At 36.9% G+C, this 23,558-nt stretch overlaps 1 protein-coding gene across 4 annotated transcripts; it reads right to left on the bottom strand.

The window, feature by feature from the left end:
- Positions 1-90: 90 nt before the first annotated feature.
- Positions 91-22,486, bottom strand: TRPC1 (transient receptor potential cation channel subfamily C member 1). 4 transcript variants are annotated; one of them, XM_068691618.1, is made up of 13 exons: positions 22,144-22,484; positions 20,472-20,626; positions 19,051-19,152; positions 17,990-18,192; positions 14,399-14,530; positions 13,453-13,648; positions 12,745-13,081; positions 10,000-10,139; positions 7,789-7,932; positions 3,892-4,070; positions 3,539-3,740; positions 2,806-3,000; positions 91-1,990 (listed from the first exon to the last, which is right to left on the bottom strand). In XM_068691618.1, exons 1-13 carry the CDS (start codon positions 22,277-22,279, stop codon positions 1,763-1,765), a joined length of 2,349 nt encoding a protein of 782 aa, XP_068547719.1. In that variant the 5' UTR covers positions 22,280-22,484; the 3' UTR covers positions 91-1,762. The 4 variants fall into 4 exon arrangements, with proteins under 4 accessions (XP_068547719.1, XP_068547721.1, XP_068547720.1 ...); XM_068691620.1 differs by lacking the exon at positions 7,789-7,932 and having other exon boundaries at positions 22,144-22,485; XM_068691619.1 differs by lacking the exon at positions 19,051-19,152 and having other exon boundaries at positions 22,144-22,485.
- Positions 22,487-23,558: the final 1,072 nt, after the last annotated feature.

Raw genomic sequence — 23,558 nt, 5'->3', positions numbered from 1 at the left:
TATTCCTTAGAATTCCTATCTTAACATGACAAAGCAATTACTTTCAATATGTTACCTAACATAGCATTTTTCAAATATCACCAATATCAATACATTTTTCAAAGAGCTTTTATTTGTTAGCTTTCTCTCTCAGATATACATAACATACAGCAGTTTTTATGTTGGTGTATTATTCAAACATGAGATCCCCATCCAAATACAAAATTCAGTGATTCTCTCTGCTTTGAAGACAAGAGATTGGCTTCTCATTCACATGAAAAGAAAAGAGACTGTTCAAAATGCCTCTATACTGTAAGACTTGAAGCATAATATTAAACCCTAGTTCAGATATGGATAATTTCATAGTACAGAAAATATAATACCTTTACGAGAAAAAGTTTTATAAGAATTACTTTAAGAAAAGTAAACATTTATGTAAGCCTTCACCCTCTATCAGCCTCTGAAAATCAACTGTAGTCAAAGACCATTATGGCTACCTGCGCCTTCTGGACGTAAGACCATTTAGAAGAGCACCATCGTAACAGTAAAATTCTCAATCAATCCTTTAACTGTCATAAATATACTTATTTCAGAATCAAAAATACAGGCATCTCACATTTCTCAATTACAATTTGTCAACTTGAACTTTAATAAGCATAGAAATCATATAGGACCCTCTAGCACAGAAAATCCACAAAGCCCTTACAGTCCATTGTAAGCTAAGTCAAAGGATGTGTTCACAAAACATAATACTCCCGACACACACACAAAGTAAGTTTCAACTTCGCAACAACTGCAGTTAAAAGAAGGAAAAACAAGTTTAAAATAGGGTAAAATCTCTCTAAGGCAGACCCTTCCATGCTACATCTATCCCATACAATGCATGTTCTCACAGCAAGAAGTGTAGTGTTTCACAGTGGAACCGTTCAGCATTGCAAACAATAGCACTCACGCTCCACCTCATTTTTATTAAATCACTGTATTTAACAACTCAAATAATCAGACTTTAAAACCCCCAAATAGTAGACATTAAAGTTTCATAGGTTACTTTTAAAATCCTGTTGCTGATTTTAATATACATAGTAAAACATACTTATGAGGCACTGCTGAAAAATCCAAGCAGGAATTGATTGTCTTACGTAAAACCATAAATGTCCTAGAAACATTTGGTCTGTTGAGCCCAAAATTTCAACGTTCCCATGAAAAAGAAGAGTCTTGATTTCTCTTTCTGTGTTCTAGAAATGTCAGTACACAGTCAGCACAGTTTACAAAACTTGGCACTAGAACTGCCTCTTTCAGAGCCACACAGCCTTCACATGCACTGTAACCTACAGTCAAACATTATTTCCAACTGTGTTGGAAATTTTCTATTATTCTATATCCAACTTTTCTATTAAAAATAAACATCGTCTGGATTTTTGTTTTAAAAAGCCTTCGCACACAACTTGAAAAAACAAGTATCAAAAAGGAACAGCAAAAATAGAAGAAATAAACATATTGTGCTAATTATGAAGCTCTGACACCTGACAGCCACGGTCTGAGGAACATTTAAAAAAAATCCTATATACATTGTATATACACACTACGATTAAGAGCGTCAGAAAATTACTATAACCATTTTTGCATTTATTTCCACCACTTCCTCATCTAGCTGAAACTAATGCAAACATTTTCAAAGGTATTGTTGTGCAATAATCTCCTTTTAAATTTAGCCTTGCAACAGAATTAGATCAACACTTTCACCTAAAGGTATCTTAAGATGGACACTTCATTTGTTTTGGCTTTAATTTCTTGGATAAAACATCGCATATTTAGAAGTTCGAAAGCCAAGTAGGTCTCTCATTTCATTTCGGAATTTTGATAAGTCTTGCCGCAGTTCATTTAGGTTTTCCACAGTTGCCTGATCTGTACTTTGCATCTTCTGTCTCATGGATGTCAAGTAACGGTGGACTAAGCAGCACATCACCTTTTGATAATTCTCATCTCTCTTCTGCTTCAAATTTCTCCATTCCTTTAAACAAATATTACACATTTACTTAAGCAAAAGTAATTTTTGAGCCCTAAAACCTATATACAAACAGAGAAGAAATAGAACAAAATAAGGAAGTGTTTCTATATACACACCCTGATGTGCACAAACATACAATACGTGTAAACTCTTAGCAAAATTTAAATTAAATGATAAGCTGCTGTTCCAGCAAAACAAAATTTTTAACCTACCTGGCTTGGTAGTTGTCCTATGAGCAATTATGAGTTCCATAATCCCTAGAGCTTCTCTGTTGATATTCTGTCAAATCTTTGAATTTAGTTTATTTTTATTTATTTATTTATTTTTTAACAGCAAGAAGATACAAAATTACAGGGTACAGTAAAAATATTTAAGAATCCACTCCCTGTCCCCAAAATGAGAAGCTACAGTGTTCCTATCTAATTATTTATTTTGACACTTCTTTAGTAAGTCACAAGCAAATTACTTTCCTGAAAGCATACATCACTGTTTTTGAGATTAGCACATATTTCCTTGTGGTTACTCTAAGTTTTCAATCAAAGCACATTTCTAGACTACTGCTGGGGCAATTGTGGGGGTTGGAAAAAGGATGGGGGTTGAAAATCCCCAAACTAAGTTAACAGAATCTTTCTTAAGTAGAAATAGCTAAAATGTATTTGTTTATATTTTGGATGCAACGCACATTATCCTATAATTCTTAATTATCTCAGTAGCACTCACCATGTGACAGGCAGCTGCATACAGCAATCTGCTGAATCATTTTAGTAAGCAGCATCTTTCCAGCTTCAGAGCCTACAATTCTCCCAATCATTTCTTACCTTAAGGCTGTTCTGACGTTTCACTTTGCCACTTGATGTGTGAGAACAGATCCATTTACTGAGACTGTTGAAGAGATAACAGATAGTCTTGGGAGATGGAATAACATTGAAAGGTGGAGGTAGTGTACATTTGTCATCGAAGTAGCTAAGCCAAAGTTTGGCACGAGCAAATTTCCATTCCTTATCTTCATGATTCTAAAGCACCAGAAACATTAACAGAGATCAGAAGCAAAAAATAATATTTAAACTCTTTTAATAGAGTTTTATTTTCAATTATGTTAATAACTGACCACTATTTATTTTTTATTATATAGCATTTTAATATACAGTCTGCTACATTAATAATAAATAATCAAAATATGAAATATACCTATTAAATTCACCATATACTGTGGATTAAATAGAAAATTCAGCTATTAAACTCCACATTAAATGACCAAAATCGTAAGTACCACACCTAAAGAATAGCATCTTGACTTGAACAGCAATGAATCAAGAAAGTCTTCAATTCCCAGAGCACCAAAGCTTTGAGTATTCTATGTGAACATGCAGTTTCCCTACTTTATTTGGATCAAAGCAAATAAAAACTTCATTTTTGATGGAAAGATGTCACTTGTGAGTTTACAGCTCATTCATGGAAGTTTGCAGATTAGTCTGCACACTGTAGCAAGAGATTTGTATAAAATCCAAGATGTGGCTAGCAATTATTGATAATTAATCAGAAACCACTTACTGCTATCAGCTGAAAACTTTTATGAAGCATTGCCACAAGGAGTTTAGTTAATACTATCACAACCACCACGTTGTAGGTACCAACAATAACAGCCCCCACAAACGACTGTAATTCTTCACCATAGCTAAAGCGTGTGACAAAGATCGCTACATGTGCTAGTGAGAAGATATACCAGAACAGAGCAAAACAGGTGCCAATAAACCTGCAAAAATAAACAAAAAATGGTTAGGTAAAGCAAAAATCAAGTGAGTTCAGCTGATGCAAAATTCAAGTTCAGTGAAAAATTCCAGTTTTGTTTCATTAGTAGGAATTAAGGGCCAGAACACAGATATATTTCAGACATGTCAACTCACGAATGGAATGTGTCATTGCTCTGTTTCTCACAGAAAATCCCTGCACAGTCCCGTTCTTCTTCATTTATAGTAAATCCTTTATCATAAAGTTGTGTCAGTCCAATTGTGAATGAGAACAGGACAAGAAGAAACATGCCCAGAAATTTTCCAAAATCTTGCAGCATCTGTCCCATTGAAATCTGTAAAATAGATTTATTCCCTGTTTTAGTAAAACGCGTAATTATTTGTGTTCTTTCTTTCACACTCCAATCAATAACAAAAATCTGTTCATATTCTAGCATCTTATATTTCTAAGTTAAAGAGATAACAAAACTGGGAGTTATCTTCATACCATTTTTCAGTGACAACTGCATTCACAAGAAAATTTATATGTTCTTACCTTTCAATAATATATACTTCTTATGCTGTATTCATAATGCTACTGATAATCAAGTGTTCATAAATCAAAAGATAAAAGCAATAGATGAGATGGATTTGAACACAACTATCATAACAGAAAGTAAAATAAAAAGCCACAGTGAAGTCACTGAAGTTAAGAAAACGCTTAATGAAGAACTGAACTTTTTTTTCCACCAAAACATTTGGAATTGTAATTGACTACTTCTCAAAAATAATGTACCAAAGACCATCTGCAGAACACAGAATTACTTCACTCTTTGCTTTATATAAGATTTTAAATATACACAATGTGTAGGTGCATAACCACATAAAAAATGAAGGCTTTGAAGTACAGAAGATTGGACACTAAATTCAAATAATTAGCTTCCATTTCAAAATATCCTATATAGAAGTTCACAAAAAAAAGTTAACTTTGGAATTTTTCCTATGCAAAGAAAGACCTTGAATTTTTTTAAAACAAAAACAAAACAACGTTTTTTATACAGACAAAATAAACTGTTGAAAGCATTTAAATTATTCTTCCTACAAGCCTCTTCAGGGACCAATTCATATTATACAGAATGCAAACAAACAAAATGGGGTTGGATAAATCTATTTCTATATATAAACTACTGAAATCCTGCATATCCTAATACTATACGAATCACAATCTGTACCAAATCACAGTCCAGAACAGTGGTTGGGTTTTTTAAGTACAAGTTTACTGAGAAATGAATTGCCAGCTCCTGCTCCCTCCCGTGTCGCAGGAGACTCACCGAGTACCCCCGAAGCACAGCACATTCTCTACGATTCTTTGCAGTTTGCCACAGAGACTTAAAGATTACATGCAACAAGACACAGCTATGCAATAATTATAAGTAATCATTTAGTCAGTGGATGAATCAATCCCCATCATACCATTTTATCATATTTATGCTTTCAAGAAACAGAAAAATACTTTCAATTGACTCACAGTCCCATACAAAATAGGCAAAGCAGCTGAAAGCCGAAGCAAGAATGTACAAGAAGTGCAAGCTACCCAAAACTTAAACAACAATCAAACAACAGAAAACCACCACAGAGCGAAGTTATAAATTTGTATTAGCTCAAGTTTTATTAGTCAGTAAGTAAAGTAACTGAATGCTTAAAAATAACTCTAGCAGCCAAGAGAATACAGTAGCTCCTTTCCCCCCCCACTGTGGGGTTACCATGCAATATTTGATTACCACCATCTGAACTTTGTGACCTACTTTCAGAAAATACTGTAAGAGTTGTTGCACAAGCTGTCCTGGCCAACAGGAATAACATAACCTTCAGTGTGCCACTGAATGGAGTGCCTGTTGACTGTTTTTATTTACTTGGAAAATTTCATAACATAGGCTCCTAATAAAAAACTTGGGAAAGATCTAGTACATAAATAAATGTGCACATTAAACAGTGAACCTCTTGAAAATGTGGAGAGATTTCAATGTTCAATCAATTTGTACAACAGCCTAATGCTTACTGCAAGATCAAGACTTATTTAAGTATGCAAGTACATTTCCATTCAAAAATATAAATAAAAAATATAAAAATAATTAACAGCAACATACCTAGAGAAAAGGACAAGAAAAATAAAAAGAAAATATCTTTCAGCATTATTAAATTGGTTACATGCAATATGAGCATTCTTTTTAAAGCCCATTAAATGACGATTTTATGAACAGCAATTAAAGAAGCAATTATTTATTCTTTTGAAATGATTATTTAAAGTATTCTAAAAGATAATTATTTCCATAGCAAGATTAAGTACTCCACATCATTAAAAACAAAGGAATTGAACCTTTAAGTGGAGGTTTTCAGCTAGATCCTGAAGCCTTGATACAAGACCTAGTGATGTGAGCCAAAATTATTTATTATAGAGTCTCCACTGGTGCAGCTCTTGATGCAAAGCAAGAGTTTTAAAAAATGCTACTCTCAAACATTTATCCTGGCTTTATAGTAATGATAATGTTTCTTGCAGAATCCCTTCAGATCGTCCTCACTTGCCATAAGCTCTTAAAATTTGTTCTGTTCATTAGGAGAGAAGATAAAGTGTTGATTTGGGACAAACTCCATCAGTATAATCACTAAATGACTACTCTGTTTATTCCAAGCAACTCTTCACTTAACACTTACAAACACAATACTGATGTTGACAATCAGCTTTATTAACTAAATCCATTCACTATCAGAAAAACAAAACCACATCAATAGAAGAAAGAAGTGATCAGATTTGTTGTCAGAAATCTCCCAGGAATCTTGATTTGGCCAAAGAAACTGGAAGTACATCTATACAAAGTTTTTTTCAGTAAGTTAGGTCTTTAGCAAAACAGGTGCTTCAATTTGTGAGGGCTTTAGTCTGGCAAAATACCAAAACCAGTCAGCACTGAGGACTCAAGCTAAACAGCAGACCAGAAAAAAACGTTGCCATACACGGTCTGTATCAGTGAACAAAGAAGTGACTTCTGTTCTCAGAATATTTTGAAGAAAGTTGCATTCCTCCTTTTAATCTAAAAAGGAGCAAATAAGGTAACTTAAGTCACCACTTAAGTGTGGTGACTTAGTATAGGCCCAGGTCCTCTTTCCTACCCGCAACATGCTAGACATTCTGTGAAGTGCCAAATTCGTCCCTCGAATCCATCCATTTTATCTGAATTTTAAAAATAAAGAATAGAACCAAGAACCTACTAACATGATTGTATCTGTGCTTAAAAGAAGAAACAAATTACAACAACAACAAAAATACAGCATAGCATAAACTCAGTTGAAAATTCTATGTCTGTTCTCAAGTCAGGACAAGAAAAGCAAATGCTTTCCACAAAAAAGCGTTAAAACCAAACTTCAAGCAAAGAAAAAAACACCCCCATATTTAACTTACAAACTGCTGTGGTCTGTAGCGTTCCACCATCATAGGTGACTGTGAGTGCTCCCAACCCCTCCATATCATTGAATTAAATGTATTATGTAAGTAAAATGTGATTATTACGCATGGGAAAGCTCAAGCAAATTCAAAGAAAGAAGTAAGAAACCTGTGTTTCTTTCTTGTAACTGGCTAGAAGTAGATGATGATTATTTCAATAGTCTTGTTTTTTTTGTTGTCGTTTTAAGTAATTTTCTCATTTACACTCAACTTCAGTGAGATGATCAAAAAACAGAAAGGCTTTTGATTATTCCTTAGTGCTACACATCTCGTTTATCGATCTTTTACTTATCAGTAAAAGATAGATAAACCATTTCCATAGAACTTTACAGGAGAAACCTAACCTTGCAGTTTTCAAGCTTCAAACACTTACACGATATATAAGCTAACAAAAATGAGAACAAAAAGACAGTATATGTACAATTATTATTAAAAAATAATTATAAAGTGAACTTCACTGTCTTCCCGTCTTTTACCTTTTCCCATCCAAATCAGTACATTTTAAAAGGGGAACTTAAAAAAAAAAAAAAAAGATTAAGATCACACTTAATATTTTCTCGAGCAGTAATGATATTCACCTGGAGCGGTCCCAGAATAGAACTGGTTGTGTACATGAAGAACAGACGTAGGTAACTTAGAACATTAGCAAAAGCAAAAAGACCTTCTGCCACTAATGTAGGATGGAATGCATCCCAATCCTTTCTTTCAGCATAATCATGAAACTGCAATGTAAAAAGAACAAACTGATGTCATCTACATTATAAATACAGAAATGCACCAATGCACCACTCTGTTTTTACCTCCAAAGCAGGTAATAGCATAAAAGAAATGAACATATATGATTCACAGATGGAGCACCACTTTCAGATATCTCATTCTTTTTAGACCAAGGCATTTTAAAAAACATCCCAGAGGGAGCTAGAAGACAGGGAATTTTAATTCAGCTCCTCACTTGTGTAATGCTAAGCAAATTCCTCTGTTCTGCTTCCCTTTCCACTCTGTTTTGCATGGTTGGTGGAAACAGGGACTTGGACTTGTGTGCTATTATAAACATGTGCGGTGACTAGTGCAGTATTTCTCAGTTAAAAACAATATTAAAACCCTGCGGGGAAAAAAAATAAATCACACTTACTAGCTTATGTCTTAACCAGTTTTAGAAAGATTTAGAAAGACTTAGGACATGGGGTTCCCTCAAGGGATTTATGAAAGACTACAGAAAATGGAAGATGTAAATAAAATGTTGGTATAAATACACTTGTGAAGTATATCCACTAGGTACTACTCAACTAATTATGGAATACCCACAGTCCCCCAACTTTTAGCTTGGCCGGAAACATTCAGTATTTATATTATCAACAGTCTTAAAATGGACACTTAAAGCTAAGGAACAGAAGGTTGCTTTAAATGACTTGCCTGAAAGTATGCTGCACAAAGACAAGAAACAAAGATTTTTTTATGCATTGCAACTGCATGCGTACAAATCCTTCTGCTCCGAAGCCTCTTCATTACTTACAGCTTCAGTGTCTATAATATGGAGCTAAGATGTGAAACAGGCATTTTTATTTGGTTTGCTAAATAATTTATACACAATAAATTTTGCAAAAAAATCATCATGTGCTTCTTACATAGGACAGGAGTCCTGCATCTTCAAAAAGGTTACAACTTAAATTAGCAACAAAGGGCTCTAATTTCAGCAAAGAACTGCTATACTCCTACATACATGTGTTGATTCCAAAGCAAATGGTTCAGAAGACAGCCCAACACAGCATTCTCACTTTCTTCCTTTTTTTTTTTAAAAAAACAAAAACAGAAACAAAGCTTTCTTTTCCAAATGATTACCAGCCCTTGAATCACTTATATAAGGACAGAGGAAATGAGCCAAAAATCAGGTTGCAAGGGAAACAAACCGGTCCAGTTCTTCCCAACTGCCAGAACACCTATCAACTCACAGTTTGCAGTACAAAACAATGGTGCTACTGCACTGGCTTGGATTTTGCTAAAATATTCATGTTCAATTGGTCTGGCAGCTTGCCATATGCTGTGCAGCTGACAACACACGCAACAGAATGGAAATGATCATATTCAAAATTTGCATCTTCAATCAAACCAGATGGTTTTTCACAGAGAAAACACAAGCTCTTCTACAGCCTTGGGGCTTTTGTCCCTACTACAAAAACAAAAAACAAAAATCAAACAACCACAAAAATAACAAAACCAACCACCTATAATGTTTGAGCATATGTCACCAAAACCAACCAACCAAACCTTTCTGTAAGAAAAAAATGCTGGGCAATCTAAATACAGAGCTTACTGCTAGCTTTTCTGCACCGTACTGATCTAAGGAATCACACTAACTGAAATGCCATACTGGAGGAGCTACATGGGGAGATTTCCCCAAATGAGAATCTAGCCATTTGCAAGACTAGTCAGTTCACAGTAAGAGGACTCTTAACCCTGTTTGGGGTCCCTGACTACTTAGAGCTGTGTTGATGCATTTTCTAGCTCCCTTTTCAACTTGTCTACATGTCTGACATTTTCTAACTCCCTGTCAACTTCTCTTTCAAGTTGGAAAGCCAGGCCTAAGACCAGAGATCTTACAGAAACAAACCATTGTTAGCTCATCAAATACATACAATTCCTATCAGAATCAAACATACCAGTATCAAAATCAACTTTTAATCCTTTTTAGTATTGTCTCTATCTCAAACGTGAGCTCTATTTTCTGTTGAAAGAATCGAGCTTCTATATTTGCCCTCAGGAGCTTCAGATGTATGAAGATGGGTGCTCACCTTGTTATGGGCAACTACTTTCAGAGCAAAAGTTGCCAAATAAAGGGAATTCATGACAAAACTAAGCTGATTACGGGACTCTTCTAAGAAGTCTTCTAAACCATCATACCAGAGTCTTTTAACATCTGACCACACCATTCCTGCAGGGGGAAGAGAGGTAAAAAAACAAAAAAAAAGGCTTAGAAGTCAAACTATTTCACTGAGTAGTTTCTCTGTTACAAGTAAAGCACTTTTGACTGGCTTTGATGGTAAAAGAAATATTAGCAAATAGAAAGGAATCAAAAAATCATGGTAAGTTTACAAGCACTACTCAAAAGGCAACAAAATATTTCATATTTTTAACCTACTTTCCAAACTAGGAAATACGTTCTCTGATAAAAATAGCATGCGAGGAAATGAACATGAGAAAAAGCGTGCAATAAAGGGTCAACTTCAGTAAAGGCAGAAGTCCAGAATACATTTTTTTTCTACAGGAAACGTATTCACCTGTTTCCAAAAGCATTATATACCATTACATTACTATCTAAAGCATCACATCATTTTGTATGTATGTATTATAAAATGTTCCTTAAGAACAATCAGCTCAGTAACTGTTACTAAGAAGATCCAAACTGTCAGCAGAAATATTTCCTGCCCTTACTGATATTATATAACAAGCAGAGAAAATAAACCACAGCTTGAGACTGCAAAAAATGAAAAGTTTAAGTTAGGGTGACAGACACACAAATGTTCAGGATCTTGATAGCAATCTGAATTTTACCACTGCTAACCATTTCTGGCTGTACAGAAAGATATGATTGCTGAGAATTTTATTAACTGAAGGTCTGTTACGGGATGATGTTTTTATAAAACTTGAAAGGACTGTTAGGTGAAATATAATGGCACCTTTGATTTTTATGAATAATCATTTATTTATGGTTTTGTGAGTACTTCAGGTGCAAGCCTCTATATTTAGGCCAAAAAGAAAAGCAGCCTATATATTACTAGTAGTTAAAAACTGTTAGAATTAGTTCAGCTTTTATGACTTTGCAACTTAGACTCTTGGCCCAGCAAGATCAAGTAAATTAAAAAAAAAAGAAAAAGATACTTATGTATGACTATTTGTTCAGTCACATTTACAGCAATGTTGAATGGTATTATACAAAAACTCTTCTGTGCACAGTTAGTTGAAAGACTTACATGCTGAACCAGGAAGAAGGGAGATTTATGCATCTCACACTGAATTTGTTAAAGAATCAGTAAAAGGAGTCAGAGAAGTAGATCTTACATTTATGTAAACAGTAATTTGAGTTCTGTTGCTTTATTTTGCTGGGGAATAAACTTTTATGATTTAGGTTCAACTATTTGGAAAGGAAACTTACTGTATTTGTGCTTTTGAATGTTAATCGTAAAACGCAAAACTTGCTGCTACCTCTAAGCATTACAAATTCTGCTGCGATCATTTTGACAGTGATTATTTAGAAGTATTTTAATCCTACCTGAAGTCCACATTAAAATATTACATAAAGAAAACAAGGCCTCTATAGCCTTTCATTAAGATTTCCAAGACCACCTAATGTCACACCTTCCATCTACATTAGATTTGATGGATCAACAGAATGTCTAAATCACACTGATTCTTGAAACAGAGGAGTCTGCAATGCTTTCTTGTGCTCTGAAGCCTTCTAGTTTCTTTTAAGACCCACATGTGTTTGTGTGGGGGTACTGAGGATTTCAAAAATCTGCATGAACTACTCAACAGTTTTAATATAGCTAAACAATTACAGTAATCATCATCAACAAAGAAAACAACCCACAACTGTTTAGAAAAATAGTTTAGAAAAAAATCGTGTTCTCAACTCTATCACTGCTTTTTAAAATTCCAGTCAACCAAATGATATATATCTACTTACATCATATTAAAGTGTAAGTTTCCAGTATTTTATTTATCAAATTTTAATTTAAAAACAAAAACAAACAAAAACATTTTAAAAGATTTAATGATTTTTCAACCAAAACAAAAGTTCATGAGGAACCTAATCCACAAAAATTATACCTGTGCTCCCTCTACTGCATAAAGCAGAATTAACACGCATCATTTCAGGTACAGTTATGATAACTGGTGATAATAACAAACAGAATTGTAAAGTTACAATACTGGAAAAGAGCAGTGGAATAAATTAAAAACTTATTATATCATTTACTGATTAGAAGCACAAAATGTTTGACTCACAGTGATTAAACCATCTACATACTAAACAATACTACCTGTTCATGAAAAAAAAATCTTAAAAAACTTAAGGTAATGTCAGAACTAAATTCATTCCTCAACTTGGCATCAAAGAAAATTAGTTGAGGAATGTACACTTGCTTTCCTCTGTGCTATTATCATCACTATTACTGTTATAGATCAGAATTTAAAAACATTCCTAATCTAGAAAGGTAAACAGCTTTTACACTCATTACTGCACAACTGAATCTCACTTGCGTCACTCCAAATGCTACCTGTCCTTCTGAAGTAAAATTCACTTTCCTCCCGTTAGATCCTACAGCATTCTGTCTGACACTTCGCTTTCTGTGATAACTAGAGATTGTGGTAACATATCACATTCTCTCCTCAAAAGACACTTCCCCCCCTGTAACACTATGCTCAACAGAAGCTTGCTCTTCGCAGTAATGAGTAACATGATGATTTTTGAGAGGTAGTACAAATAGTTATTGTTTAGTCGATACCAGCCATTGTCATACAACTCACATCATACCTACCAATTAGCCATATTATCAGAAGATAGTCTATTCTCTCAAGGGCTGGCCCCATTGTATTCTTCTTATCCTCATTATAGACGAGGGAGTACAAATTAAGTAATAAAAGAAATGTGAAATATGAAGCTCCATGAATAATAAACTTCATAAAAGGAGTGTGAATTATTCGACCTACTCGAGATTTAGGGGCTAACAAGTAACACAGGGACAGAACTGGCCAGAAAACTCCAACCATCAAAACAGTCAAAATTTTTTTGCACGTGTGCTTGCGTCGATAGCCTGCCATCTGTCCAAACCACACAGTGTTAAGAAACTGCTGGCAGTTAGACTGAGCAACAAACTGGAAAAAAAAAAAAAAAGAAAACAATGAGAAATCAATCTCAGGATATCAGGTTGTTTAATACTGATTACTAGTTTACATTATTAAAACTAATTTTCAAGCTATAATAAACCACCAATGTGCAAGAAATAGGAAAAATATTAAGCAGAAATAATTTTCTCAACAGACAATAAAAGAGCTATGGGCCAATTATGATTACAAGCATTCACTATTTCAGTTTCTTTCTAAAGCCAGCAACCAAGCCTGAATTATGCATCCAGAATTTTAATCGTTTCCAGGTTAAGACCACGTTTTGATTTCTAATTGGCAAATTAAATGAATCATTAAAAAATATAACATGGAAAGCCGACCAAATTACAGTAAAGACAAACCTCTTTTTGATTATACTTGATTGCCAGTTTTAAGCGACTTAAGTTCATCCTCTCTTCCAACAATCCTCGCTTGTCTACATGTTCATCACTAGATGTATGATTCAGAATAACTTCCAGCTCCCGTGAATTCCGTGCTTGTGCAAGCAAGTCTTTAGCAAAGGTTTTGCACTGTTGAGCTAGCTCCTCATAATCATTTCTGAAAGACACAGAAACAGTAGAAACTACTACACTGAAAACAAGAGTTTCCTTTAGCTTATTAACTATCCATTTTGGTTGGGATTGTATATTGTGCAAATGAAAAAGTCATATTTAAAGATCCAAGCATTCTCAAGACAACTCTGAGTAGGTTTCTATGTAACATAATAATTGAGTGTAGTTTGCAACTCCACTATGGAGAAAAAAGTTGCGAAACAGACTTACAGAATTCTTATTTATATCCGAAATTCCATATAAACAGTTAAGGCTTGGAATTATTTGCAGGAGATGAGAAAATGTAGCAGTCACAAAATACGATACATTTAACTCATAATTTGGACTTCCCACTGGGAAGATAAGATATTTTGGGATTTGCTTCATTCATTGCATCTGAAAATTGAGGTCTATTCACTGACTATTACTATAGTGAACACGAGAAAATAAATCACATGATTTACTGGTCTCATATGGCACGCAGTACATTTCAGTGCCAAGCTGTATCACAAAACGGTAACACTGTAACTGTTAAGCAAGATAATCAAGTGTAATTCATATGCTGTGTAGGAAGGTAGCATTTTACCCCTTACAGGAATTTTAATTTATATAACTTCTTAATTATACCTGATTATCAGATCAAACATTCCAATTAGGAAAGAAAAATACAAATAAGCATTTTCTAACACACACACACACACATTTCTACATATATTATTTCACAGAAGCATTGAAGTTGGTGTTTTCCAATTCCTACCTGAATTCAACCTCAACAAGACTTAATTCTTTCAAGTCTGCACTAAGTTCAAAAGCTCGCAGAATTGGATCCTCCTCCGTTAACATTATTAAAGCAGGACTGGCCAAACACCGGTAAATGTCAAGACGAAACCTGTGACAAAAGAACACCATGCAAACTGAAGATGCTTCATTTTATTATCAGGTTCAGATCAGAAGCTATTTCAAAAGTTTGCATAAAACAGCTTCAAGACAAAACAATGGGCCTTCCTAAAGACAGAAACTTTAATTAAATGTAGCATGTCATGAAAAACACTGTCCTTCAAATATACTCTGAATCTCTACTATTCTAAGTATCAAAAGTTAGCTACCAAACCAGTTTCCTCTTCTTTTTCTCACTATTTTAGCTATTTCCAGTACCATCAGCAGAAGGCCGTCCATTACGGTAATACTATCGGTAAAATATTGACATTTTAAGTGTTACGTAGTAGTTCTTACGGTTCTTCAAGATGAAATAAGAGAGAAGATTACCTTTAATGCTTCACTTCCCTATTTGAACAAACTAAATTAAAAACAGTGGGGAAGAGATAGCAAGAGCCTTAATATCTCAGCTGCTTCAGATAGGTAGAATTATCCCAGGTAGACCATGAAGGCCAAAACAAAAAGTCTGTACACTTTCTTCATATCCACAAGAGAACGGAACTTGCATCCTTGATTCAAAATATTCCTCACTTGAAACAGATTTGTGCCAGAAGCTTTCTGAATTCTATGGAAAGCAAACAAGATTTGCATGAACTCAGAAATGTTTGGGGTTCCTCATTCCTTTATGAGGAACCCCAAAATGGTGGGCCACAATGGAGGTGAGTTAGGGAGCACTCTATCCCCACTCCAGAAGCAGGATATTTTAGACAGGTTACCAGTTCTATTTTGCACAACAGTATTATCTTTGAAGCGTTAGTGTTACGTCTCCTGAGAATACTGTGCTCAGAGATGTGTCATCCAACTCAAATACCTGAAGTAAGTACCCAGGCTTTTTGTAAAATCCTCTGCGGGATTTTCACTATCAGCAACTTTCAGTGTACATTCATAAAAACAAAGTTTGAAACGCAACACATTAAAAGTCTTAGACGACACCACACAACATACCTTCATCTGGCATGCCAGCAGTATTTAAAATCAGTAATACCAGTATAGAGCCAAAATTTAGAAAACTAGTTTGGCATAAAACAAACATAAAAGTCTCTTTTTGGGGTAGAACTTCAAGCATCTAGAACCCTGAATGTAAGTTCACTAGAGGTATGGCCCACATTTGTCTCTTAAGGTGCACAAGGCTCACACGCAGTTCTGATGCAGACTCCTCATTAAGGATATTGCAAATGACCAAGAGGGAGGCTGTGCTGACCCTCGGACCACTAATTTCAGTCCTCAGCTGTGCTCAGGAGCCCAGGCCAAGAGCCTCTAGAACCAGCTGGATGTCCAGCCCTTAAGAAGCCATTGCCATCTCCAGTCCATGAACAACTCCAGGAGCTTCTCTTCCACTCAATGCTCCAGTTTCTGCCACACCTTTTTCATAATCCTCATCCTCCAAATTGCTTACCACCATTTCCCTCTGGCTGCGAAGGTGGTCCAGTAGGATTAGTAACTGAAATGACACCATTCAGTCTGCGATTCTAATTAAAGCTGTTCAAATCTCTGAGTCGACCACCGCCCACAGCCATCTTCCTAAATAATGCCACACCAAAAGAGTCCAAGAGATGACATTTCTGTTTCAGTAGGGTTAAATTATCATTTGCTTAAAACTGAAAGTAAATCAAGTTTCAACATTCACCAAGAAGACAAAGCACAGTGCATGCTCTTCTCCATTTGTAGAAAATCTCCCTATCAAACGTCTACGTCCCCTTCAAGACTTTAGCTAACACAGATGCCATACGAAAAGCCCGAGTTCTCAGGGGCTGGGAGACTCGGCTGCTTTGCCTCAGCAATTAGGTATACCCCAGTAAGGTTTTCAAACTCCTTAACAAGGACAAGATAATTAGCATCCAAGTATGACAACATACATTTTGACTGGCCTTTCCGAAGTTGTTGCTTAAGAAAAACACAAACTATATTAAGGAAAAAATTAAGCAGACTTTTTCTTCCTCTCCTAAGGCTGGCACAAAGAAATAATAATTACAGAATAAAGAACATATGGTACAGACAAATACATACAGTCTTGCATTTTCTACTATTCTCACTAATATTCTCCACATTCAGTTTCTTGAAATATTATTCCCCTTTCCATTGTTTCATGTTTCTTGTCAGCTGAAAAATCAGCATTATCCAAACAGAAAAACAGAAAAAGGATGTTCCAAAGTTCTTAGAGGACTGAAATTCCTTAAGCTAGAACAGGTTCTTTCCAGATTGCTGGATACAGCTAAATAGCAACAATAAGCAACATGTAAACATAAAAAAATAAAATAAAAATCGATAAAATAGCAAAGAGACCAGAAAAATAATCCTTCTGCTTAACTCAAGTTTGAGTAACATAAGAGCAAAGAGTCACTACATTTCTTATTGTGTATTTTATGGAACATCCCTCTCAATTTGCTACCACAATTACTGCTAGGTCATTTGTAGAGGGATTCATAATGCTATGTGGATTACAGAAAATTCAGGAAAAGCATCTGCTTTACCCTCTCAGAACTCACAGCTCCCAAAGACTGAAATAAAAATCTGTTAACTTGTAGCTGAAACTAGGATGGATATCTCAAACATCTCAAAGTTTATTTGCTTGGGATACACTGACAGCTTTTCTCATATCGAAGTTAAGGATAGTATCAGCTGGATGTTGCTATCACAGGTACCAGAAGGTGGCTTGTAGTATCTGCATAATCATCCTATCATTTCCCTTCTTTTTTTTAGTCACTGAGACACGCACCAAAGTCATTATGCAATAATTAATGGTACATTTTGAGTGCAGTCCACTCATAACCTTTGAGGTTGGTCATTTTTTCCTCCCCAAACTCTTATAAATTAAATTGCATTCAGCCTTCAAATATATTATCAAGTTAACCAGATAAAATATATGGTTAAGATTGGTAAATCCCTTTCCCCATTTGCACCTTTACAAGCAAACTTCCTACTTTCAAGAATACTGGAAAAAATTGTCTTAGCTTACATTCATCTATCCATGCTACATATAAACTTAAAGGATAAAGTGTTATACACCTCCTCGTTCTGGCTCACAAAAAAAAAAAAAGGCACTGTTAATTAACTTAAGAAAAATTTTATTTGCACAGTTCCTAAGCTCCCAAGCCACTGACAGCTATAACGTTTATGAAACAACTAGTTTGTTTTTTTTTTTTTTAAAAAAAAAGGTACTTAGCTTAATATGTACAATGAGTAAGAGTATAAGACAAAAATGAAAGAAAGCCACCACCTTATACCAGCCAATTCAAGCACGATCCACCCCGAAAACTACCACCTATGACAACAGACACTACAATACAATGAAGGGAACCACTTGTAAAGCTCACCTTAAGAGAAAAAGGAAATACACTGAATCAGACCCAGGTGATACAAGGAAATTAAGACAATACCTTCTTCATTATTGTCTATAATTGATAAGTCTTACCTGGAATGTCGCAGACTATCTTTTTTGTTTTTTGCAGTACAGAGTGTGCATTCACAGCCTACAGCGTGAGGTTTGGGTAGCGATATATCTTGCTTTAACAGCATGGTGAGAATTTCATAGTTATTACGATGAGCAGCTAAAATGACAGGTGCCACATCCATGGTTGTTGAGTACTCTGGGTTCTGAATGCGTTCCATTAGTTTCTAGAATAAAATGTAGGAAGTATCTAAATTTATTACATGCAGCTGTATTACAGTGTTTACACGCAAGTTATTTTTGACTGTTCAACAGTGCTCCCAATGAATTCCTCCTTCAAAATATTTTTTAAAGTTTCATAACATGAAAATGAGGGAAAAATTGTAACAACATTCAAACACTTCTCATATAAATACTGGAAAAAGAACAATGGACACAGGATGTTTCTGGGTTATTAAGAAAGAAAACCTAACATTCAGTGCCTACCTTTTCCAACATATGCGTATATGGTATTAAGAAGTGTATTGCTCTATTTTGATGAAAAAACAAAACAAAACAAAACAAAACAAAACATTTTTGCTATCTAAGTGCAGGAAAAATATCCTGACACAGTGTTATTCAGTGCATTATGCCTTCTCTCCTTTGATCTGCTTCTCCTTGTTTCATGCTTGAGCATTGCCAGGGTACGTTTCTAAGTTTCAAATGATTAATTTCAAGGTGAAGATTTGATGTTTATCTGAAAACTCTAGGAAGCTCAATATATGAATATACTGGTCAAGATTGCTAGTTACCTTGCAAACTCTTGGCAACAGAAGATTTTATAACCACTCTACTTTTTTTCTCCTGAGGCATTTGTTAGCATTTGCCATGCATAAAACCACTGGATTCCTACAGGCACTAAAGCAAACCAACATATTCTACACTTTAATACCAAAGACTCCATAATAATAATCTCTGATGTCCACATTCTATGACTTTATGAGATGCAGAATTTCATTTAAGGACATTGCTTTAAATACTACAGTTACCCAGAATGTACAGCCCCTTACTCCCCAACCAAAATCCAAGGAATAACAACACTCAACTACAATGGTTGGTCTGGAAGATCTTTTTGGCCGGTGATTAAGTAGAATGTCAACAGCTCCCACCACTTCTGAGTCAATAGCCACCAAAAGTGCATCTGATGACTAAGGAAAGAAAACAAGCTGTATGTAAAAACAGCGGCACCTTAAACAAAATGAAGAGTCAATTTAAAGCCAAACTAAATAATAATTTAAAATATATTAAAATTTACTGATTTTATTTTCTTAAAAGTAAGTACTATAAAATATCCTGCACTGCCACCATGGATCAGGATACTTTTTATTTACTATTTATGCTGTCATTCCAGGAGTCAGCATAGTACTACTGACAATTTGTTTTACTACATGAACAGCAAAAGAACCAGGTGCAAAAATTACTTTATATCAACAACAATACAGGAGACTCAAGAAAATCAGGTTCTAAGGGACAGGTTACTAAGAAGGCTGTGGAAGTGTCCACTAAAAACGTTAAAACCAAGTGTCTGTGTAACACAACTCAGATATATCAGACACTTCAGGCCTGCCTTCCTAGTTCTGTGGTAAAGCTATGAATATACGGTTGTTTTTTCCTGGACTCATAACTACTTCTGAAACACCTCTGAAGTTAAGCTACATAGGTTTTAATTTTCCCCTACAGCTGACAGTGTTCTTTATAATTCACTTTAGAAAATTCAAATGTTTAAAAATAAAAGAGAGACACACCTTTTATTACTACCACTAAAATAGAGATCCGGGGAGAAGAAAGCTGCTTGTTTTTTTTCCCTGTCCAATATTAAACAACCTAACAAAGATGAGTATCTTTCCCTGTCTTAGGTGCTTAAAACTGTCATAGATAAAACTCTCCCAGCAGTAGCAGAGCATGCTTATAGCAGTATAGCATAGCCAAGCAAGCACCGTTAGTATGAAACTGCCTCTGCCAACCAGCACAGACCAGGTTTTACAGGAAGGCACTAAAGAAATGAATGCCTGCCTTAACTTGAAATCCTCTAAGAGAATCTACATTCATCTAACTGTGCTCCCACTTTAAAAATTATTATATTCCAGAGCCAAAGAGGTCTTGACATTCTAAACATTTTAATGTTATGCACTGACTGTACACTATTTATTTTGTTTGAATATAACATACACATTATATCTAAAACAGGAATAGCATTTAGAATAAAATTTAGACTTGTTAGTATAATTGAAAATGTTAGTATATATTTGCCATGCCAATAAAATTCCACTAGAAGAATAAATTACCAAGAGAAAACAATTTTCACAATCCCTAACTAGAAAAAAAGGACTGAAGTGCCTATAAAGACAGATAGCATTTTCCTAGATATCCTGATGTGTCAACAAGAACAACAAAAAGAGCTATATAAAATAGAATAAACAGATTAATGACTACACTTAAAAATTGCAATAATCTATGTGTTGCATACCTGGCAGCCATAATCCAGAAGAAGCTGTAGAATATCCAAATTTTCATTTTCAATGGTTATGGTAACAGCATTTCTTCCAAGCACATCCACACAGTTTATGTTCATTTCACCCGAGCTGTTTTCCTCTAAGAGTTTCTTAACCATGTAGTAGTCACCTGCACCACCAACGTATGAGCATATCTTAGTGTTCTGTTTATTACAAAGCAATAAAAGCATGTGAACATTGTAAGTACCAGCTACCATCAAAGAAGACAACATTCCGCAACATCTGAAAACAGACACTGATACATCAAGCAATTAAGAAGCCCAGGTAGATAAGAATTCTCCCATCAGATAGGAATCTAAAGACATTGGCAGATCTTTCAGGAAAGCACCAAGACGTACTTTAATCCCCTTAGTTTCAGTCTTACACACACACAAGCTGGGACACTTCTCAAAACTGGGGCAACATCCCAGACATACCCTGTGAGACACTGGAAATGTCAACTACATCAGAGGTCTCAGTGCAGAGAAGCCATAGCGTCAGAGGAGCCCTCTCTACAGTGCTGCAAACACATCTGTGTCTTCCTTCAAAGAAGCCTCATTAGTCTTCTCCGTTTCATTCCATTTTTAATGCATACATTATCAAAGCAGGTGTGGTACAATGTCATAAAATTCAAGGTAGCGGGTTTGATGAGCAAGTAAAACTAACTGTAACATGCACACAAGCTGCACTTTCCTATTTGACTTAAGTGCAGACATACTAGTCCAGATCCTACCCTATTCAATATTAAGTGCTTCTTCCTGCCAAACGCGTAAGTTTTAAATCATTTTTGTCTTGGGTAACAAATTATTTTGCAGCGTAGAAGACCAGGACAAAGACAGACCGTACTGCAGAATGCTTACAGAAACTTCAGATACAGCCTGCAGGAGTACTGCCTGCCAAACAACTGCCCCACAGACTACAGTTAAATGTTGTTTTGTTGTGCATCCTTTTGGCTCCCTGAATCTCTGTTTATGCTTTGAGAGAAGGCTGTGGCTTGCTGTGCTCTACAGGACAGGCTACGCTCCCAGCACGGCTGTCTGAAGGCAAGGAGCACAGCCCCAGGGAGGGCCAGCACCAGGTTCTGAAGCCCGCTGGCTGCCAGCTCTGCCCCAGCTCCCCCGGCTGTAACTGCCCCAGGCACAGGGCCCGCAGGCTGCACAGAAACATCTCCTTCTAGAGCGGGGCTTACGTCCCGAAACACACATGACCATTCGCCACACGATCAGAAGCTTGTTTTTGAGCCCAATGTTTTTAAAACACTAAGACCAGTTTGATTTAAGACTATTAATACCCGAGATTAAAAAATAAAAAAAATAAAAAAAAAAATTAAAAAAAAAAAGTACGCTAAAAATAATTAAGCCTGGTGTTCTAGAAAGGAAAACCTCTGCACATCCATCTCTCTGGGTGCAATTCACAGGAACCCTGTCTCGTGAGCCTTGGGGACACGCAGACCAGCTGCCCATGCCCATCCTAAAGTGCCCTTCACGGTGAAGGCAGCAAAGGCTCCAGCAGCTCCCGGGGGGGCAGGAACCCCGCACGGACACGGGGCCGGGGCCGAGGGGAGGCCAGCGCCCCGCAGCGCGGAGATGGGCTGGGGCCTTCGGACGAGAGGCCTGGGCCTCGGCTCGCCGAGGGCGCGGCCCGTACCTTTGTCGCAGGCCAGGAGGAAGAGCTTCTCGTCCAGGGTGGTCTCCTCCTTCACCTGCCGCACGTCCTTCAGCGCCAGCAGCTTGTTCGGCGAGGCCGAGGCGGACGGGTCCGCGCTCTGGTACAGGGCGGCCATGGCGCCGGCCCCGCCAGGCCCATCAGAGCGCGGCCGGGGCGGGGGCGCCTCGCTGCGGGACCCGCAGCGCTGCGGGGCGCGGCCGGGGGGAGCCGGGCGGCGGCGGGCGGCGCTGCCAGGCGGGGAGGGGAGGGGAGGGCTGGGCAGGGCTGGGCAGGGCTGGGCTCGGCACGGCGGCCGCTCCCCGCCGCACTGCGCAGGCTCCGATGGCGGCGTCGCCGCTCTGAGGGGCAGCGGGCGGGGAGGAGCGCGGCCGGGCGGGCGCCGCGGCTGGGGGCCGGGGGGGCCCCCGCAGGGTCCGCCCCGAGGGCTCGGCGGAGCGCCCTGAGGGGAGCGCCCTGAGGGGCGACACGGACACAAAGGCCCGGGTGGGCGTGCTGGGGGAATGGAGAGGTGCCAGTTGGGCAGGCTGGTACAGGATGGAAATCCTCTCCTTCGAGGTGTAGCCAGGTGGTTTCATCTAAGTTTGAAAAACTGTATAAGGAGATTTTTTTTTTTCCTTCCTCTTAAAGGGAACAAACCAAGACAGAAATGCATTACACAACATCAAATATAAACCCCACACCATAATTTGCTGACTGCCAGAGCAAGTGAACACAGTGCTTTAGAGCGGCATAGCTCAAGAAGTGAATGCAGTCTTGCACAACAAAGCCTCCATAAGCCTGAATTAAGCTGATCCTGAATAAGGACTGAAACTGGTTTGGCTTCAGCATCAGCGTCATACAGAAGTTGAGGTTCTTTGCCCTTTTTATAACCACAAATAGAAAACACATTATTGCTAATATTGCTAATTTATTATTGTCTAGGCAGTACAAACCAGTGAACAGAGACAAATGGTTCTAAATCCAAGTAACTAATTCTCTAAAGCTCCTAGTATTCTCTTACACAAGGGAAAACCAAATTGATGCATCAAATTCACTGTTAATAGGTTGGGCCAAATACTGAAGCTTAGTATGACTGGCCACTCATCATCATCCCTGGGTTTTGCCACACCTTAGTGACCATTTTAAGGAGCAGAACAAAAAGGAGTGGCTTCACACCTTAAAACGAAAAGTCAATTTTTTAGTTTTCTGTCTGCCTTACTGTTTGGCTTCCTTAGTGTTGTTTTACTACACATCTAGCTCTTGAATCTTAGGTGAAAATTTATGGCTGCAGAGAAAGTTAAAAGTACTTGCTTTGAAAAACAATATGAAAATAATTACGTCTTCCCTCATCTAGACAACGTACCAGTCCTTCAAAACCTCTACACGTGCTATATACTTTGTTCCTTTTGATTTTT

This window comes from Anas acuta, chromosome 9 (genome assembly GCF_963932015.1).
Source record: "Anas acuta chromosome 9, bAnaAcu1.1, whole genome shotgun sequence".
Taxonomy (NCBI): domain Eukaryota; kingdom Metazoa; phylum Chordata; class Aves; order Anseriformes; family Anatidae; genus Anas; species Anas acuta.
Note: the sequence above shows the minus strand (reverse complement) of the source record. Positions and strands in the feature narration are given on the sequence as shown.